The sequence below is a fragment of the Brachionichthys hirsutus genome, chromosome 11, assembly GCF_040956055.1.
Source record: "Brachionichthys hirsutus isolate HB-005 chromosome 11, CSIRO-AGI_Bhir_v1, whole genome shotgun sequence".
NCBI lineage: Eukaryota > Metazoa > Chordata > Actinopteri > Lophiiformes > Brachionichthyidae > Brachionichthys > Brachionichthys hirsutus.
This window is the reverse complement of record NC_090907.1, coordinates 7,705,931-7,724,008: the sequence shown is the minus strand read 5'-3', so window position 1 is coordinate 7,724,008 and position 18,078 is coordinate 7,705,931. Positions and strand designations below refer to the sequence as shown.

The window sequence follows — 18,078 nt, the reverse complement described above, 5'->3', positions numbered from 1 at the left end:
AGGACTTAGTGGAAACTAATTCAGATGTAAAATGCATATTATTTTCATTCAAATGTGGACAGAGTGACTATTAGAGCTGTTGTAAATGTGAATTTTCCATACTGACCGATCAATACAGTTACAAAGTAGCATGCAAATGCAAATACAGTTGGAGAGTGGGTCATCAAGTGACCAATAGGTCAGTGGTTCAAATCCTGGTTCTGGTAACACCTTGCATGGCAGCAGTCGCCCACTGGAGTGTGAATGGGTGAATGTAAAGTGCTTTGGGCACCACAATGTTGTAGAAAGTGCTATATAAGTGCAGTCCATTTACCATTACTGTATCTAATCTTATGCGGGTGGCATCCTGCCGCCTAGTGGCCAGAATGATTGATACAGTCTCCACAAATTACTGATATCTCGTGAACATACTTTCTTTACCAGAATTGTTTGTGTCATATCCAAACATCAGAAACACGGATGGGGACATATACCGTTTTGCGTTTTTTAAGTGTAAAATATGCATTGTTTTGTTCGTATACTTATTCAGTAGATGTCAGACCGTCAGCCAATCACAGCAATGAAAGCTGTGCTAATGAGAGACATGATGGTAGCATGCAAATATTAGATCACTGGAGACTTGAGTCAAACTAAACTGACTGAGGCTGAACACTTCAGATGATGGAGATCTGGAGATGAGGACAGCCTCCCACATAAAAAGAGCAGAAATGCTTGATTCATTCTGCTGGCTGATGAACACAGTCGTGGGTGGAAGGGGTGCTCTGTGCTCTTGTAAATATTGGTCATTGTTCCTTATATTATGCAGCAAATAATAAGTAGTATGTGGATTGCTTTATTAATTATCAGCAAGCTATGTAAAGTATGTGTTGTATCAAATGACATTGACTAACTTCTAATCTTACTCTAATACTGTCTAAATTGTTGCTGTGTATTTCCGAGGTTTGTTCTTTATTGCATAGATGTTTAACTGAATTTTATATTAACACGTTCACTCCCTTCCACATTTGCAAAATGGACAACCTGACTGAATTCCCAGGTAATGCAACGTCTAACAAAAGGCTGTCTGTGATCATCAAGATATGTGTCGTTATCCCCCTTTTCTGTGTCTTCCTCTGCTGCGTTGTGGTCATGCTGCACATCTTTGCATGCCACAGACAGTTCCTGGACAGCCCCCGTTACATCCTGTTTGCCTACATGCTAATCAATGACACCCTACAGCTTTTGTCCTCTGTTCTGCTCTTCCTCTTTGCCATGGGCCAGGTGAAATTTGCTCTTGTCTTTTGCATCCCTCTGCTATTTTTTTCCACTGCCACTTTCCGGAACACACCTTTAATTTTGGCCTCCATGTCACTGGAGCGTTATATTTCCATCTTCTACCCCCTGCAACGCCCAGCTGCCTGGAGGTCAGACCGCATCTGGATTATTGCTCTGTCTGTGTGGCTTGTCAGCGCTGTTTTCCCTCTCATTGACCACTCAATGATGAAACATGACCCTGCTGTGGACTTTCTCTCTACTCCCGTAATTTGTGATCCATTTGTTTTCAACTCCTCTCCAGTCCAGGCACTGTTCGGAGCTGCTGTAAGTTTTCTCTTCTTTGCTGTTGTGGCTGTCATCATCTTTTTTACATACGTGAGAATCCTGCTGGAAACCAGGAAGATGAGGCAAGACAGAGAGTCTCTGAGCAAAGCCTTGCACACTGTGCTGCTGCATGGCGTTCAGCTGCTGTTGTGCATTATGGCCTTCACTATCCCCGTCACTGAAACTTTCACTGTGCTTCCTGCCAACTGGCTTCCAGAAGACATAACCTTTTTTTATTACTTCTGTTTCATCCTATTTCCACGCTTTCTGAGCCCGCTCATCTATGGCTTTAGAGATCAGAGTCTCAGGAGCTACATAGGAAAATCATTCTTCTGCTGCTCAAACAGAATTAAACCCTGAGTTAGAAGCAAACTGTAGGTTTGTCAGTGAGGAGGAGGGGGGGAAATCAGTAGCGTTAAATGAACTTTTTTTGTATAGTTGATAATGTGAGTAAAACCATATTTTTGTATGACATTGTAGGCCTTGATGAAAACTACTTGTGCTAAAAAGATTATGTGTTGTGCATGCAGACCTGTGGTAAAATGACACCTCTGCATATAGAGAAGGCTCCGTCTCTCTTAATGGTCAAGTAGCAATTCAAACCTTAATGCATGAATCATTTCCATGCCGTATGTGTCACTTAATTATATTATCAGAAATGTATATAATGTATTGCTGATAGGTCCTTAGAAAGAATTACATGAGAAAAATATGTTTGACTGTGTTCTCCGCACTAGATTTCCATCATTCAGTTATTATTATGTTTGATTTTTTTCATTCAGTTATAAGGAACAAGCATCAAGTTGCATTTTGCTGTTATAGTTTTTACATTTTGTATTGAATCGGACTGAAAAGTTATTTAAAGAGCACTGAAGATTCTTTTTTTTTTTTGTCCATATATATTGAGCGGCCAATAAAATTACATTGATTACATCCAAGTAAAGAGAATAACGAAGTATAAGTATCCTTAATCGGCTAAAGTTCTGCTGATGTTTGCTTCATGGATGTACTGATGTTACATGTTAACCAGACAGTGGCCATATTTCAGACACAAGAGCATGAATAAAGATTTCTGAGTTGAGCGAGTACATTTAAGGGATCCTGGCATTTTCTCAAAGACATGTGGTGTTGATCTTGCAGGATTTATGATGAACTGTGTGACTAGGTTGCATGAGGCAAGTGAATATTTGTGGATTTCTGCAGTCATCTGTGATGAATCTATACATATGTCTTTTTTTTTTAAAGCTTCTTTCAACCCCTCTTTCTGATGAGATACCCAAAATATATTGATTAATGTGCCACTCAGAGCATAAAGCTTGCATTTGTGTAAATGACATGTCTAATGTGAGTCTAAATGAATACATTCAATCAATTAATCGGCTTAGGTGGATTGGTTACACTAAATTGTCCATGAGTGTGTGTGTCACTGACTGTGCGTCTATGTGAGGCCATGCAATGAACTGGCGACTTGTCCAGGGTGTACCAAGGCTCGTTGACCTAATATGATTATTGGTATTAGTTAAGAGAAAATAAAAAGCCCTGACAGGCTAGAATGTTGTTTGTGATTGAGATCAGATCAGTTCACAGTTAATATTAGGGGAGAATCACGGTCATCGTCATGCACTGTGCTTACTACACATCCTAAAGAAAAACCAACAGCACGTCTTCTCTTTGGACAATGGCAGATGGAAAAACCTTTAACACAAACTCAGTAAAATCTAGATGACAAAGCAGGCCCCTTTGATTCAGCCAGGCTTTAAACCAATGAGAGCTCCAATGAGAGCTCCTCTTCCAGCATCCATCAGCAAAAAAAAAATACTCAGTGGGACATTTACAAAAAATGAAGAAGAAAACTATTCCACTGGTGCATTTTATGTGATGTAGGATCAAGCTCATACTATTACAAAGTAATCTAAATATATACAGTACTACAATCCTTTCTAATAGGAGAATGATGCAAATAAGCTTGCACCACCTGCAACCACTATATGTGCAGCAAAAGCACAAGCAAAGGGCTGGACATTTAAAAGCAGGACTTAGTGGAAACTAATTCAGATGTAAAATGCATATTATTTTCATTCAAATGTGGACAGAGTGACTATTAGAGCTGTTGTAAAAGTGAATTTTCCATACTGACCGATCAATACAGTTACAAAGTAGCATGCAAATGCAAATACAGTTGGAGAGTGGGTCATCAAGTGACCAATAGGTCAGTGGTTCAAATCCTGGTTCTGGTAACACCTTGCATGGCAGCAGTCGCCCACTGGAGTGTGAATGGGTGAATGTAAAGTGCTTTGGGCACCACAATGTTGTAGAAAGTGCTATATAAGTGCAGTCCATTTACCATTACTGTATCTAATCTTATGCGGGTGGCATCCTGCCGCCTAGTGGCCAGAATGATTGATACAGTCTCCACAAATTACTGATATCTTGTGAATGTACTTTCTTCACCAGAATTGTTTGTGTCATATCCAAACATCAGATACACGGATGGGGACATATACCGTTTTGCGTTTTTTAAGTGTAAAATATGCATTGTTTTGTTCGTATACTTATTCAGTAGATGTCAGACCGTCAGCCAATCACAGCAATGAAAGCTGTGCTAATGAGAGACATGATGGTAGCATGCAAATATTAGATCACTGGAGACTTGAGTCAAACTAAACTGACTGAGGCTGAACACTTCAGATGATGGAGATCTGGAGATGAGGACAGCCTCCCACATAAAAAGAGCAGAAATGCTTGATTCATTCTGCTGGCTGATGAACACAGTCGTGGGTGGAAGGGGTGCTCTGTGCTCTTGTAAATATTGGTCGTTGTTCCTTATATTATGCAGCAAATAATAAGTAGTATGTGGATTGCTTTATTAATTATCAGCAAGCTATGTAAAGTATGTGTTGTATCAAATGACATTGACTAACTTCTAATCTTACTCTAATACTGTCTAAATTGTTGCTGTGTATTTCCGAGGTTTGTTCTTTATTGCATAGATGTTTAACTGAATTTTATATTAACACGTTCACTCCCTTCCACATTTGCAAAATGGACAACCTGACTGAATTCCCAGGTAATGCAACGTCTAACAAAAGGCTGTCTGTGATCATCAAGATATGTGTCGTTATCCCCCTTTTCTGTGTCTTCCTCTGCTGCGTTGTGGTCATGCTGCACATCTTTGCATGCCACAGACAGTTCCTGGACAGCCCCCGTTACATCCTGTTCGCCTACATGCTAATCAATGACACCCTACATCTTTTGTACTCTGTTCTGCTCTTCCTCTTTGCCATGGGCCAGGTGAAATTTGCTCTTGTCTTTTGCATCCCTCTGCTATTTGTTTCCGCTGCCACTTTCCGGAACACACCTTTAATTTTGGCCTCCATGTCACTGGAGCGTTATATTTCCATCTTCTACCCCCTGCAACGCCCAGCTGCCTGGAGGTCAGACCGCATCTGGATTATTGCTCTGTCTGTGTGGCTTGTCAGCGCTGTTTTCCCTCTCATTGACCACTCAATGATGAAACATGACCCTGCTGTGGACTTTCTCTCTACTCCCGTAATTTGTGATCCATTTGTTTTCAACTCCTCTCCAGTCCAGGCACTGTTCGGAGCTGCTGTAAGTTTTCTCTTCTTTGCTGTTGTGGCTGTCATCATCTTTTTTACATACGTGAGAATCCTGCTGGAAACCAGGAAGATGAGGCAAGACAGACAGTCTCTGAGCAAAGCCTTGCACACTGTGCTGCTGCATGGCGTTCAGCTGCTGTTGTGCATTATGGCCTTCACTATCCCCGTCACTGAAACTTTCACTGTGCTTCCTGCCAACTGGCTTCCAGAAGACATAACCTTTTTTTATTACTTCTGTTTCATCCTATTTCCACGCTTTCTGAGCCCGCTCATCTATGGCTTTAGAGATCAGAGTCTCAGGAGCTACATAGGAAAATCATTCTTCTGCTGCTCAAACAGAATTAAACCCTGAGTTAGAAGCAAACTGTAGGTTTGTCAGTGAGGAGGAGGGGGGGAAATCAGTAGCGTTAAATGAACTTTTTTTGTATAGTTGATAATGTGAGTAAAACCATATTTTTGTATGACATTGTAGGCCTTGATGAAAACTACTTGTGCTAAAAAGATTATGTGTTGTGCAAGCAGACCTGTGGTAAAATGACACCTCTGCATATAGAGAAGGCTCCGTCTCTCTTAATGGTCAAGTAGCAATTCAAACCTTAATGCATGAATCATTTCCATGCCGTATGTGTCACTTAATTATATTATCAGAAATGTATATAATGTATTGCTGATAGGTCCTTAGAAAGAATTACATGAGAAAAATATGTTTGACTGTGTTCTCCGCACTAGATTTCCATCATTCAGTTATTATTATGTTTGATTTTTTTCATTCAGTTATAAGGAACAAGCATCAAGTTGCATTTTGCTGTTATAGTTTTTACATTTTGTATTGAATCGGACTGAAAAGTTATTTAAAGAGCACTGAAGATTCTTTTTTTTTTTTGTCCATATATATTGAGCGGCCAATAAAATTACATTGATTACATCCAAGTAAAGAGAATAACGAAGTATAAGTATCCTTAATCGGCTAAAGTTCTGCTGATGTTTGCTTCATGGATGTACTGATGTTACATGTTAACCAGACAGTGGCCATATTTCAGACACAAGAGCATGAATAAAGATTTCTGAGTTGAGCGAGTACATTTAAGGGATCCTGACATTTTCTCAAAGACATGTGGTGTTGATCTTGCAGGATTTATGATGAACTGTGTGACTAGGTTGCATGAGGCAAGTGAATATTTGTGGATTTCTGCAGTCATCTGTGATGAATCTATACATATGTCTTTTTTTTTTAAAGCTTCTTTCAACCCCTCTTTCTGATGAGATACCCAAAATATATTGATTAATGTGCCACTCAGAGCATAAAGCTTGCATTTGTGTAAATGACATGTCTAATGTGAGTCTAAATGAATACATTCAATCAATTAATCGGCTTAGGTGGATTGGTTACACTAAATTGTCCATGAGTGTGTGTGTCACTGACTGTGCGTCTATGTGAGGCCATGCAATGAACTGGCGACTTGTCCAGGGTGTACCAAGGCTCGTTGACCTAATATGATTATTGGTATTAGTTAAGAGAAAATAAAAAGCCCTGACAGGCTAGAATGTTGTTTGTGATTGAGATCAGATCAGTTCACAGTTAATATTAGGGGAGAATCACGGTCATCGTCATGCACTGTGCTTACTACACATCCTAAAGAAAAACCAACAGCACGTCTTCTCTTTGGACAATGGCAGATGGAAAAACCTTTAACACAAACTCAGTAAAATCTAGATGACAAAGCAGGCCCCTTTGATTCAGCCAGGCTTTAAACCAATGAGAGCTCCAATGAGAGCTCCTCTTCCAGCATCCATCAGCAAAAAAAAAATACTCAGTGGGACATTTACAAAAAATGAAGAAGAAAACTATTCCACTGGTGCATTTTATGTGATGTAGGATCAAGCTCATACTATTACAAAGTAATCTAAATATATACAGTACTACAATCCTTTCTAATAGGAGAATGATGCAAATAAGCTTGCACCACCTGCAACCACTATATGTGCAGCAAAAGCACAAGCAAAGGGCTGGACATTTAAAAGCAGGACTTAGTGGAAACTAATTCAGATGTAAAATGCATATTATTTTCATTCAAATGTGGACAGAGTGACTATTAGAGCTGTTGTAAAAGTGAATTTTCCATACTGACCGATCAATACAGTTACAAAGTAGCATGCAAATGCAAATACAGTTGGAGAGTGGGTCATCAAGTGACCAATAGGTCAGTGGTTCAAATCCTGGCTCTGGTAACACCTTGCATGGCAGCAGTCGCCCACTGGAGTGTGAATGGGTGAATGTAAAGTGCTTTGGGCACCACAATGTTGTAGAAAGTGCTATATAAGTGCAGTCCATTTACCATTACTGTATCTAATCTTATGCGGGTGGCATCCTGCCGCCTAGTGGCCAGAATGATTGATACAGTCTCCACAAATTACTGATATCTTGTGAATGTACTTTCTTTACCAGAATTGTTTGTGTCATATCCAAACATCAGAAACACGGATGGGAACATATACCGTTTTGCGTTTTTTAAGTGTAAAATATGCATTGTTTTGTTCGTATACTTATTCAGTAGATGTCAGACCGTCAGCCAATCACAGCAATGAAAGCTGTGCTAATGAGAGACATGATGGTAGCATGCAAATATTAGATCACTGGAGACTTGAGTCAAACTAAACTGACTGAGGCTGAACACTTCAGATGATGGAGATCTGGAGATGAGGACAGCCTCCCACATAAAAAGAGCAGAAATGCTTGATTCATTCTGCTGGCTGATGAACACAGTCGTGGGTGGAAGGGGTGCTCTGTGGTCTTGTAAATATTGGTTGTTGTTCCTTATATTATGCAGCAAATAATAAGTAGTATGTGGATTGCTTTATTAATTTCAGCAAGCTATGTAAAGTATGTGTTGTATCAAATGACATTGACTAACTTCTAATCTTACTCTAATACTGTCTAAATTGTTGCTGTGTATTTCCGAGGTTTGTTCTTTATTGCATAGATGTTTAACTGAATTTTATCTTAACAAGTTCACTCCCTTCCACATTTGCAAAATGGACAACCTGACTGAATTCCCAGGTAACGCAACGTCTAACAAAAGGCTGTCTGTGATCATCAAGATATGTGTCGTTATCCCCCTTTTCTGTGTCTTCCTCTGCTGCGTTGTGGTCATGCTGCACATCTTTGCATGCCACAGACAGTTCCTGGACAGCCCCCGTTACATCCTGTTCGCCTACATGCTAATCAATGACACCCTACAGCTTTTGTCCTCTGTTCTGCTCTTCCTCTTTGCCATGGGCCAGGTGAAATTTGCTCTTGTCTTTTGCATCCCTCTGCTATTTTTTTCCACTGCCACTTTCCGGAACACACCTTTAATTTTGGCCGCCATGTCACTGGAGCGTTATATTTCCATCTTCTACCCCCTGCAACGCCCAGCTGCCTGGAGGTCAGACCGCATCTGGATTATTGCTCTGTCTGTGTGGCTTGTCAGCGCTGTTTTCCCTCTCATTGACCACTCAATGATGAAACATGACCCTGCTGTGGATGTTCTCTCTACTCCCGTAATTTGTGATCCATCTGTTTTCAACTCCTCTCCAGTCCAGGCACTGTTCGGAGCTGCTGTAAGTTTTCTCTTCTTTGCTGTTGTGGCTGTCATCATCTTTTTTACATATGTGAGAATCCTGCTGGAAACCAGGAAGATGAGGCAAGACAGAGAGTCTCTGAGCAAAGCCTTGCACACTGTGCTGCTGCATGGCGTTCAGCTGCTGTTGTGCATTATGGCCTTCACTAGCCCCGTCACTGAAACTTTCACCGTGCTTCATGCCAACTGGCTTCCAGAAGACATAACCTTTTTTTATTACTTCTGTTTCATCCTATTTCCACGCTTTCTGAGCCCGCTCATCTATGGCTTTAGAGATCAGAGTCTCAGGAGCTACATAGGAAAATCATTCTTCTGCTGCTCAAACAGAATTAAACCCTGAGTTAGAAGCAAACTGTAGGTTTGTCAGTGAGGAGGAGGGGGGGAAATCAGTAGCGTTAAATGAACTTTTTTTGTATAGTTGATAATGTGAGTAAAACCATATTTTTGTATGACATTGTAGGCCTTGATGAAAACTACTTGTGCTAAAAAGATTATGTGTTGTGCATGCAGACCTGTGGTAAAATGACACCTCTGCATATAGAGAAGGCTCCGTCTCTCTTAATGGTCAAGTAGCAATTCAAACCTTAATGCATGAATCATTTCCATGCCGTATGTGTCACTTAATTATATTATCAGAAATGTATATAATGTATTGCTGATAGGTCCTTAGAAAGAATTACATGAGAAAAATATGTTTGACTGTGTTCTCCGCACTAGATTTCCATCATTCAGTTATTATTATGTTTGCTTAATGGATGTACTGATGTTACATGTTAAATTAATACATTCAGTCAATTAATAATCAGGCCCCTTGTGTGCTGATTTTATATTGCATACACTTTTTATAAGGGAATATGTTGAATATGTTTGTTAGGCCTTGTCATTTTATTTATTGTGGATTTTTGTTCATTTGTATTTATAGAGTTATTAAACATGTGATTTTGGAAAATATTGAGAAAATAATGTAGTAAACAATAAATCTGTATACTTGTTTGTTTTATCAAACGTTACAGCGCATCGTATACAAATGCCATTTCCTTTTAAATAATGTCCTAATAATAAAATGAACATGTATTGTACATTGATGATGTAGAAATAATTGTCGATTATAACAATATTCTAATACAAAATCGTAATTTTAAATTCCGCTGTCGTACATACGATTGACCAGCAGATGTCGCAGTAGCTCCAATCTCAACACCTGTATGTGAATTATTTGACAAATAATTCAAAGCAACGTAAAGGAGCGCAGCCCGTAGCAGCTGCTGGGGGGGGGGGTCTGTCTGTCCGTCTGTCTGTCCGCTGTGTTGAAGATGAAGTGTCCCGTGTGTGTTTACTACGGCTGGGCTCTCCTGACTGTCGCCGTGATGATCCACGTGTCTGTGGGTGAAATGTACACGTCGCTGCTGAACGTGAAGGAGGCGATCAATGTTGAAAGGAAATTGATCGATTACTTGAGAACGTACATTGACGATGAGTTGGAGAGACTGGACGACGTCGAGCGGTGAGTTGCGTGGTCATCACACACTCGGAGGCGGGTGAGACGCGGACTCTATTTGCATGTCGGAGGTGCGATTCTTTCATTTGTCCGGAGTTCGTGGAGGTGCAGCGGTTAAAGGACAAACCCGCTCTAAAGACGTAAACGAGGAGGAATGCGGTGACATCATTCGGTGACAGTTCACGTGCGCACGTGGAGGTTCAATGACGTCATACACACATCTGGGGACAGAGATTTTGGAGCCCCAGAAATAAAATCAGATATTTTGAAAATAAGGTTGTAATATTACGAGAACAATGTAATGTATTGAGACAATATAATAATGTAGGAAAATTAATTGTTTCAGTCGAATAAAAGTCTAAATACAGTGAGGTTGTTATTCTTTTGCAATTATGACTTTTCAATTGTGACTTTTCTTTTTCCTAATATCCCAGATTTGTTTTTATTATAAGGTATTTTTCAATAACATAATTTTTTTTGTACATTTTAACAATAAAACCTTAAGATAGAAAACCTTGTAAACTTGTCATGTTATATTGTGATACTGATCAGCTCTCTTTTTCTTGTGTGGCAGCGATTCTGTTTTAGTCCAACATCAGTGCTTCAAGCCAAAAAGAAATCCTAAGATATACGAGCTGCTTTTCCAGTCGAGCTTTAGCTTGATTGAGTGTGAGGTTGGGAAACGATTAGACCGTATCAGCTTTATCCATCAGAGTATATAATAGCGGTAGATTAACTTCAATCCCTATAGAAGGTTTGAAACATCTGTACTCCTGTACTCCTATACTGCTAATACTAATACCTCGTGTTTTTAATTGAATCTATGTACTAATATTATTGCGTGAAATCATTTGAATTAGTGTTTGTTTTTATGATGGCTGTTTTATCTCGGTCTGTTGGTCATTTCATTATGTAATGCTTTAATGTTTACTCTCAGAATATTGCAGCAGTTTAGATCTTTTTTATTTCTACCCTTGTGCAGCAGTAGGGCGGAACTTGTTAAAGTGTTTTTTGTTTTTTTTTAAAACCACTATACCCAACTTGATGAATTGCTGCTCTGCCTGAAGAACATGTAATTTCCAGAACTCGCGTTCTTCATGTGAAACTTTCTTCTGGTAACCACAGAAAATGTTTTTTCCTATAGTTTTTATGCCAAAGTGTCCAACCTGCACGCCGAACTCTACAAGCGGCCAGCGACTGCAACGTCAAACCCCTTAGTGGCTTTCACGCTGATCAAGCGGCTGCATTCAGAGTGGCTGAATGTCGTCCACAGCGACGGAGCCCTGGAGAACGCCCAAGGTTCTCTCATTGCCATCTCTACAGACACATCTGTTTGTGATCACACCAAACACCCCGCCTGCACTCCGCTGTCATCACCAACATTCACCCAGTTCACCTTGTGGCCCTCTGCTCTCTAGCGTTCAGGTCCAGTTACGAGGAGGAAGAGGCAGATCTGCCCAAACTGGAAGACCTTCAGGGGGCCGCTAAGGGGTTGATGAGGCTCCAAGATGTATACGAGCTCCAAGTCGGAAGCCTTGCTAGAGGTCGTTTCCAGAGAGTGACAAATGGCAAGCCCAGTGATGTCTACCTTCCTGCGGTGTCTGTCCCACTGTCCGGTGATGACTGCTTCCTGGTGGGAAAGGTGCCCGATGCATTTCTTAAACTTTAAATCCTACATGAAAATGAAAATCCTAAAACTGTTACGTTAAAGATGCTGTATTATTGGCTATAGTTGTCCTTAAAGTGGTGAAAGTAAAAGTACTCTTTCAGGGGTTCTTTACGTATTACACTTTTAGAGTACCGGTATATTTAATATTCAAGTACAGTGATGCATATATGTTCAAATTGTTGCTTTTCACCACTGCACATTTTTCACATCCACAAAAATCTGCCAAGGGAATACGATGAGGGTCACAGTAAGGAAATGGGGAGCTATTTGGACTTTGTTGCTGTGAAATGTCCTTCCCTGACAATCTAGATGTGTGCAAAATGGTTTTAGGGTCCAAACATGTCAGTCAGTGTATAGCGGAAAGGCAAAACCCTACCAATGCATGCCTGGGAATCCATAGCAAGTGAAGATAAATGTACTATAATGCAGTATGAGAGGCATGACAGGGGATAAAAAAGGATTTCCACACAATACATTCCTCTGTTCATTTACAGTGGGGATGTGCAAAGGCAGGGCGCAATGTGGAAGAGCTACTGTCTTGTATGGAAAAGACATTATCTCACTCAGTAAAAGTGTTTGGGGTTGAAATCTGAAGATGATCTGAGGCCGTCCGTAAACAGGGATACTCGGTTTTAGGGTGTTGCCAGTAAAACAGCCGCCTGCATGTACGTTTATATGGTTGTTAAAATGATCCGCAAAACCAGCAGGGTGTGTGAACTGAGGTTTCCTCTCAGTTACATTTGGAGAACTTGTAATGCTTGAATAGGAGTTTGGATGAAGATCCAGGCTCTGAAATCTGCAGAATAGACAGTTTTCAATCATTGATTATCATTCATTTTAATAAAGATAAGGGTTCTGTTCATCGTTCCGTCCTGCTTTTGTTCCCCGATAGAATAAATACAAATCGTGTTCATACATCTCTCATAACACACAGTGGTGCCGTTTCTCCTCTGTATTTCACACCACGCCTCTCATTATTATTTCTACTTACCTGACTAACATCTGCTAACTTGCTGTAATGCACAGCTAAAATTGTCGAACCACAATCCACAACCCAGAAACTGGTCCAAATATGACAGTCATCCATGTTACTGTGCCAGCGCTGACTGCCAGAGACAGCAGCTATGAACATTGTCTAATATTAGCTATTGAAAGTAATCCAGATGTTTCCACAGGTGGCTTATGAGCAGGAAGACTACTACCACTCGGTGCAGTGGTTAGAGGAGTCGGTGCGTCTGTTCAGGGGAAGAGGAGGCAAGTGGAGCCCTGAGGATGAAGGGACTCTAGAGGACGCTCTGGACCACCTGGCCTTCTCTCACTTTAAAGTAGGCAGAGGGCCAAACCCACAGTTATGACAATCGATGGATTGCACAGCCCTAATTTCTCTCACTGTCTCAGACAGGAAACGTCTCCTATGCTCTCAGTCTTTCTCAGGAGCTACTCCATTATGGTAAATCGTTATAAGTCTCTGGAAGCCTCTATTTTTGTGACCTTTGTGTCCCACCTCTCCGTATTGCGCCGTGTTTTACTGAGGAGGCATGCCCTTTCATTTGTGACATATTGTTTCAAATATTTCTTTTCAGATCCAATGAATGTAAGAGTTTTAAAGAACGTCGAGAAATATGAGAAACTGCTGGTGTCGAGTCCGCCCAAATCTTTCAGGGGTGGTATCCTGAAGAGACCCGGGTCCACTTATCTAAGGACCAGGAACGCTTACGAGAGACTCTGCCAGAGCCAAGGCTCTCAGGTATTCCCAGCGACTGCACAATAACACTTGGATAAGCATTAATAGTTTAATTTTTGCTTTAGAGCTCTCTGAACATGGACAGAAAAAAGGTTTTTGTTTTTTGATTGGGAAAAAAGAAGTCTTGTTTCAAAGATCTTGTTCATAGATTCCAACTGTTCCTCTTTGCAGCCAGCGCATTCTGACAAACCCAGACTTTTCTGCGATGACTTCACCAACGATGATTCCAGGCTGCTCCTGCGGCCGGTGAGGCGTGAAGTGTTGAGCCTGCGTCCCTACGTGGTTCTGTACCACGACTTCATTACCGACACCGAGGCCGAGGAAATCAAGGCGCTTGCCCAACAGGGAGTAAGTTCCTGCATCGTGAATCACGCTCGTCATTTATTAGTTATGAAACAATGATGAAAACATGTTTTTTGGGGATTAAGAAAAAGAGCTACCCGGTATGTTTTTACAGCTGACATTTTTTGCTAATGCAATCATCTTCAAATGACCCATTTTTTCCCATGTTTTGAGCTCATTAATGCCTTGTTTCACACGAGACTCTGAAAAAGTCAAGGTGTAAAGTCTTTTCTTGGCCACAGCGAGAGTTGAAGTTTATAGAAATGAGCAGGTAGGTAAAAGAATGTTAACTGTAAACTTGATATTAACATTTTACTGTTGCCATGTGAACACTATAGGTACCTCAGTTTCACATTAAATAATCGCGTCTTTTCCAACAGCATCTAGATCTGTTTTATACTTGTGTTCTGTGATTCACATACACGTTTAAGGTACTTTACCAAAAATACTGATTGGGAGTTTTCATCCAGAAAAAACCCCCAGAAAATATGAGGTTTTTCCTCACATCACTTTTTTGTTTAGAGAATCCTAATCCATTCTGTGTCCATGCATCCACGGAATGCCGGCTGACTAAACTGTGGAGATAAACACTCGCCACCACGGCTGATGCACTATCAGTGTGACTCGTGTGACAAGCATGCACGGTCTAAATTACTGTTGTGACCATTTGAAAAAGGATAAATAATTATAAGTTAACAATATGCTAGAATACCTTAAATCAATTACAATTATTTCTGTAGAAACACTTCAGGTGCTTATCAAAAAATATGTGTAGCTATGCATACGCTACTCTGCTCCGCTCTGGGGCTCTATTTTTTTTGTGCACGGAAAGCCCAATAAAGGATGAGTTGGGCTGCTTCCAAACATTTAGCCAGGCTTGAAGGAATGAGGGATTACATTACTGTGAAAACTTGGCTGAGCTCCTCAAACTGTGTAATTTACCTTGCTGGGCTTCACTGGAAAATATTCAGCCCAGTATCATTGAGCCACAGTATCTAGTGCTCATTTAATGGACGAGCTACAGCATTTAGCTGACTCGGTTACTTTAGGTAATATTTAGTGGGCTAAATGAAATGGTGCCTTATAGTTTCTGTGGGGTTTGGGCACAGCTCAATAAGTTTTCCATCCTTCGCTCCGATGGAAACCCTCCTCATCAAGTCATCATTACGTCGGCTTGTGGCTTCATTGAAAGCAGGCCCAGCGTATGCTGTTAGTTTGGAATTAGCAGGTCTGTCATTGCATTGACTTTTCCGGTGACGGATTTGTGTGTGAATAATAAGTTGGCAGCTTTTGTCGTCGTCCCCCCCTCTTTAGGAATGGTTGGTGTACGGTGGCCATTAGGAATTAATCATGCCAAATTAATCAGAACTATTGCATTGCCAGTTTTCTGCATAGAATATGATTCCAATTTAAGGCTGGCACGACTATTTCGACATTCGGATTCGGATTCTGAATCTGAATTTTTGGTTGTCCCTTTTCTGCGCTCATTTGTTTCTTTTTAAATTCTGGACATGTGTTTGGCATTGTGTGTTCATTGCGCACCATTTGCCAGCAGCAGTCTTTGCAGCTGGACAAAGCCTGGCTGCTGTTAACAGGCCCAAATAATAAAATGTTGTTTTCTTTCTTTGCTCTGAAGCTGAGGCGATCTGTGGTGGCAACAGCAGAGAAGCAAGCGACTGCAGAGTATCGCATAAGCAAGAGGTGCATAGTCCTTCGTTTCTGGCAACTTGTTTATTCTAATTTAATCTCATTCTTTGTTTTGTGCTAGTAGAGCATCTTCAGATTTAAGCACTCGACAGCCTACAAATGATATAAGTAGTTTATTTGTGAATTATTTCCAGTGCATGGCTGAAGGGCTCAGAACAATCCGCTGTTGGGAGGCTGGAAGGGAAGATCTGCACAGTCACAGGTCTGAATGTGAAGCATCCATATGGCGAGTACCTGCAAGTGGTGAATTATGGGATTGGTGGCCATTATGAGCCTCACTTTGACCATGCTACAGTAAGTTTATTATTGGATTTACTTTAGAGATTCTCAGACTGTAGATTTGCACGTTCTGTCTGGACATAAGGAACGATTCATCAACTGTTTCATATTTTAGTCACCTTCAAGTCCTGTGTTCCAGCTGAAAACTGGTAATCGACTGGCAACCTTCATGATATATGTAAGTGAAGTCTTACTCTGAAAGGTTTTATTAACCTGCATGAGTCACGTAGAAGCGGAAGCTTCTTCGTCAGGTTCCTTGTCCTGCCTTTCCAAAGCAGACATGAGGCAGACATGAGTTTTGTAACTTACACAAGTCTGACCTCATTACCAAATATATTAATAATATATAATACTAATACAAGTACTATTACAACTACTACTAATGGTAATGATGATAATAATATGGTAATGATGATAATAATATGTGTATATGTTTTTTTTTATGAAACCAAACCATTATAAAGTTTGATTTATATTCATTGAGTCGATTTTCATGAATCTCTTATTTTGGAATTACAATTATCATTATGAAAGCAAATCTAGCCAAATGAGTAAAATGTACATTGATTCTAGGATATATCACTGACTGCAGCAGACAGAGCGACTTCTCATAACACGAGCAAACACAAGTCTCATGCAGGAATGTCTTTCACCACAGCTCAGCTCTGTCGAGGCAGGTGGATCCACGGCCTTCATCCACGCTAACTTCAGCGTTCCTGTCATCAAGGTAAACACTACGAGCAGCTAAAGGCAGCCTCTTTTGTCTCCGTGTCAACCTCAAGGCCACCCTTGAGGTTTAACCTTTCACCTTTCCTTTCTTTTCTTTTTTTTTTTACACCTCACTTCCTGTTTGTGCAGAAAGAAACATTTGTAAACAGATGAAGAATGACCTCTTTTTTATTTTAATGAATGAAGTAATCAATCAAGACAAGAGCTCTGGCGAAATCAGCTTGGAGGGGGGGGGGGGGGGTTAGGCAATTTTTCATTTATTTTGACATGAATAAAATTGCATTAGCTGATGATAAAGTTAAAACACAAGTTTTGATCCAGCTACTTTTTGAACTTATTGAAAGCTCAATGTTGTTGTTGTTGTTTTTTGTTTTTCCTTCCCAGAATGCTGCCCTCTTTTGGTGGAATCTCCATAGAAACGGTCAAGGAGACGTAGACACCCTGCATGCTGGCTGCCCAGTGCTCATTGGGGACAAATGGGGTAATAGTCAGGAGACTGACAATGCTGTCAACAAACGGCAACTCTTGCATCGCTATTGTGGTCTGTGCTTCACAGCAGTCGTCCAACGCTCACCTCTTTTGTTAGACTGGAGCTGATGTACGAGCGCGACGCCACATCTGTTCTGCATTTAAAGACGTTACTGAGTGCAGTCCAGAAACCAGAGGGCTCATCTTGAAAGATTAATATGCTGCCAGTTGGCCCGGACCATATAACTCCCAACGCTGAAGCATATTAAGGAGGAACCGGTTTAAATAAACAGAATGATATGAATCCTAAGAAAGCAGCTGCAGAAGAATCATGCGGTTGTGTTTATCTTAAAGATAATAACCGTCGAACTCTTCCCGTGTCTTCCAGTGGCAAACAAATGGATCCACGAGTACGGCCAAGAGTTCCAGCATCGCTGCAGTCTGAACCCTGAAGAGTGAGAAGGGTGCATGCGATAGCGCAGTGCCAGGCGTACAACAGCCAGCCTCTACAACCGAGAGGCAAGCGGTCAGAAGGAGAGAGCCAGAAAAGTGAGCCCACGGGCAGGGGATGGTGAGAGCCTGCGTTGTGATTGGAGCTCTATGCTCCGGGGAGCCAGGAGCACACATTAGACCGCTGCAGTGGACATGATCTGCACAAAGCTGAGAGGCGTGGCTCTCGGAGCTCTCAACTCTGAGGCTAAATGCTCTCCTGCAAGACGGAGAGAGGCCTCAAAATAACGTTTAACAAAGACACCGGCAGACTGGCTGCAAGACGATCTGCAAGGTATCTCGTATTTTTGTGTGATGTAAAGCTTCGCCAGAAAATA

General features: G+C 41.0%; 4 protein-coding genes across 4 annotated transcripts; all 4 read left to right on the top strand.

Annotated features, from left to right (window-relative positions):
- The first annotated feature begins 981 nt into the window (after window positions 1-981).
- Window positions 982-1,938, top strand: LOC137901615 (odorant receptor 131-2-like). The gene has a single exon (XM_068745660.1). The coding sequence runs from the start codon at window positions 1,012-1,014 to the stop codon at window positions 1,936-1,938; it is 927 nt and encodes a 308-aa protein (XP_068601761.1). The 5' UTR covers window positions 982-1,011.
- Window positions 1,939-4,590: 2,652 nt separating this feature from the next.
- LOC137901599 (odorant receptor 131-2-like) lies at window positions 4,591-5,547 on the top strand. Its single transcript, XM_068745644.1, has one exon. It carries the CDS (start codon window positions 4,621-4,623, stop codon window positions 5,545-5,547), a length of 927 nt encoding a protein of 308 aa, XP_068601745.1. The 5' UTR covers window positions 4,591-4,620.
- A 2,681-nt stretch (window positions 5,548-8,228) lies between these two features.
- LOC137901511 (odorant receptor 131-2-like) lies at window positions 8,229-9,155 on the top strand. The gene has a single exon (XM_068745549.1). It carries the CDS (start codon window positions 8,229-8,231, stop codon window positions 9,153-9,155), a length of 927 nt encoding a protein of 308 aa, XP_068601650.1.
- A 973-nt stretch (window positions 9,156-10,128) lies between these two features.
- p4ha3 (prolyl 4-hydroxylase, alpha polypeptide III) lies at window positions 10,129-17,710 on the top strand. Its single transcript, XM_068745536.1, has 13 exons — window positions 10,129-10,319; window positions 11,458-11,612; window positions 11,732-11,955; window positions 13,158-13,307; window positions 13,381-13,432; window positions 13,566-13,729; window positions 13,898-14,074; window positions 15,705-15,769; window positions 15,910-16,069; window positions 16,170-16,232; window positions 16,713-16,781; window positions 17,168-17,264; window positions 17,640-17,710. Exons 1-13 carry the CDS (start codon window positions 10,129-10,131, stop codon window positions 17,708-17,710), a joined length of 1,638 nt encoding a protein of 545 aa, XP_068601637.1.
- Window positions 17,711-18,078: the final 368 nt, after the last annotated feature.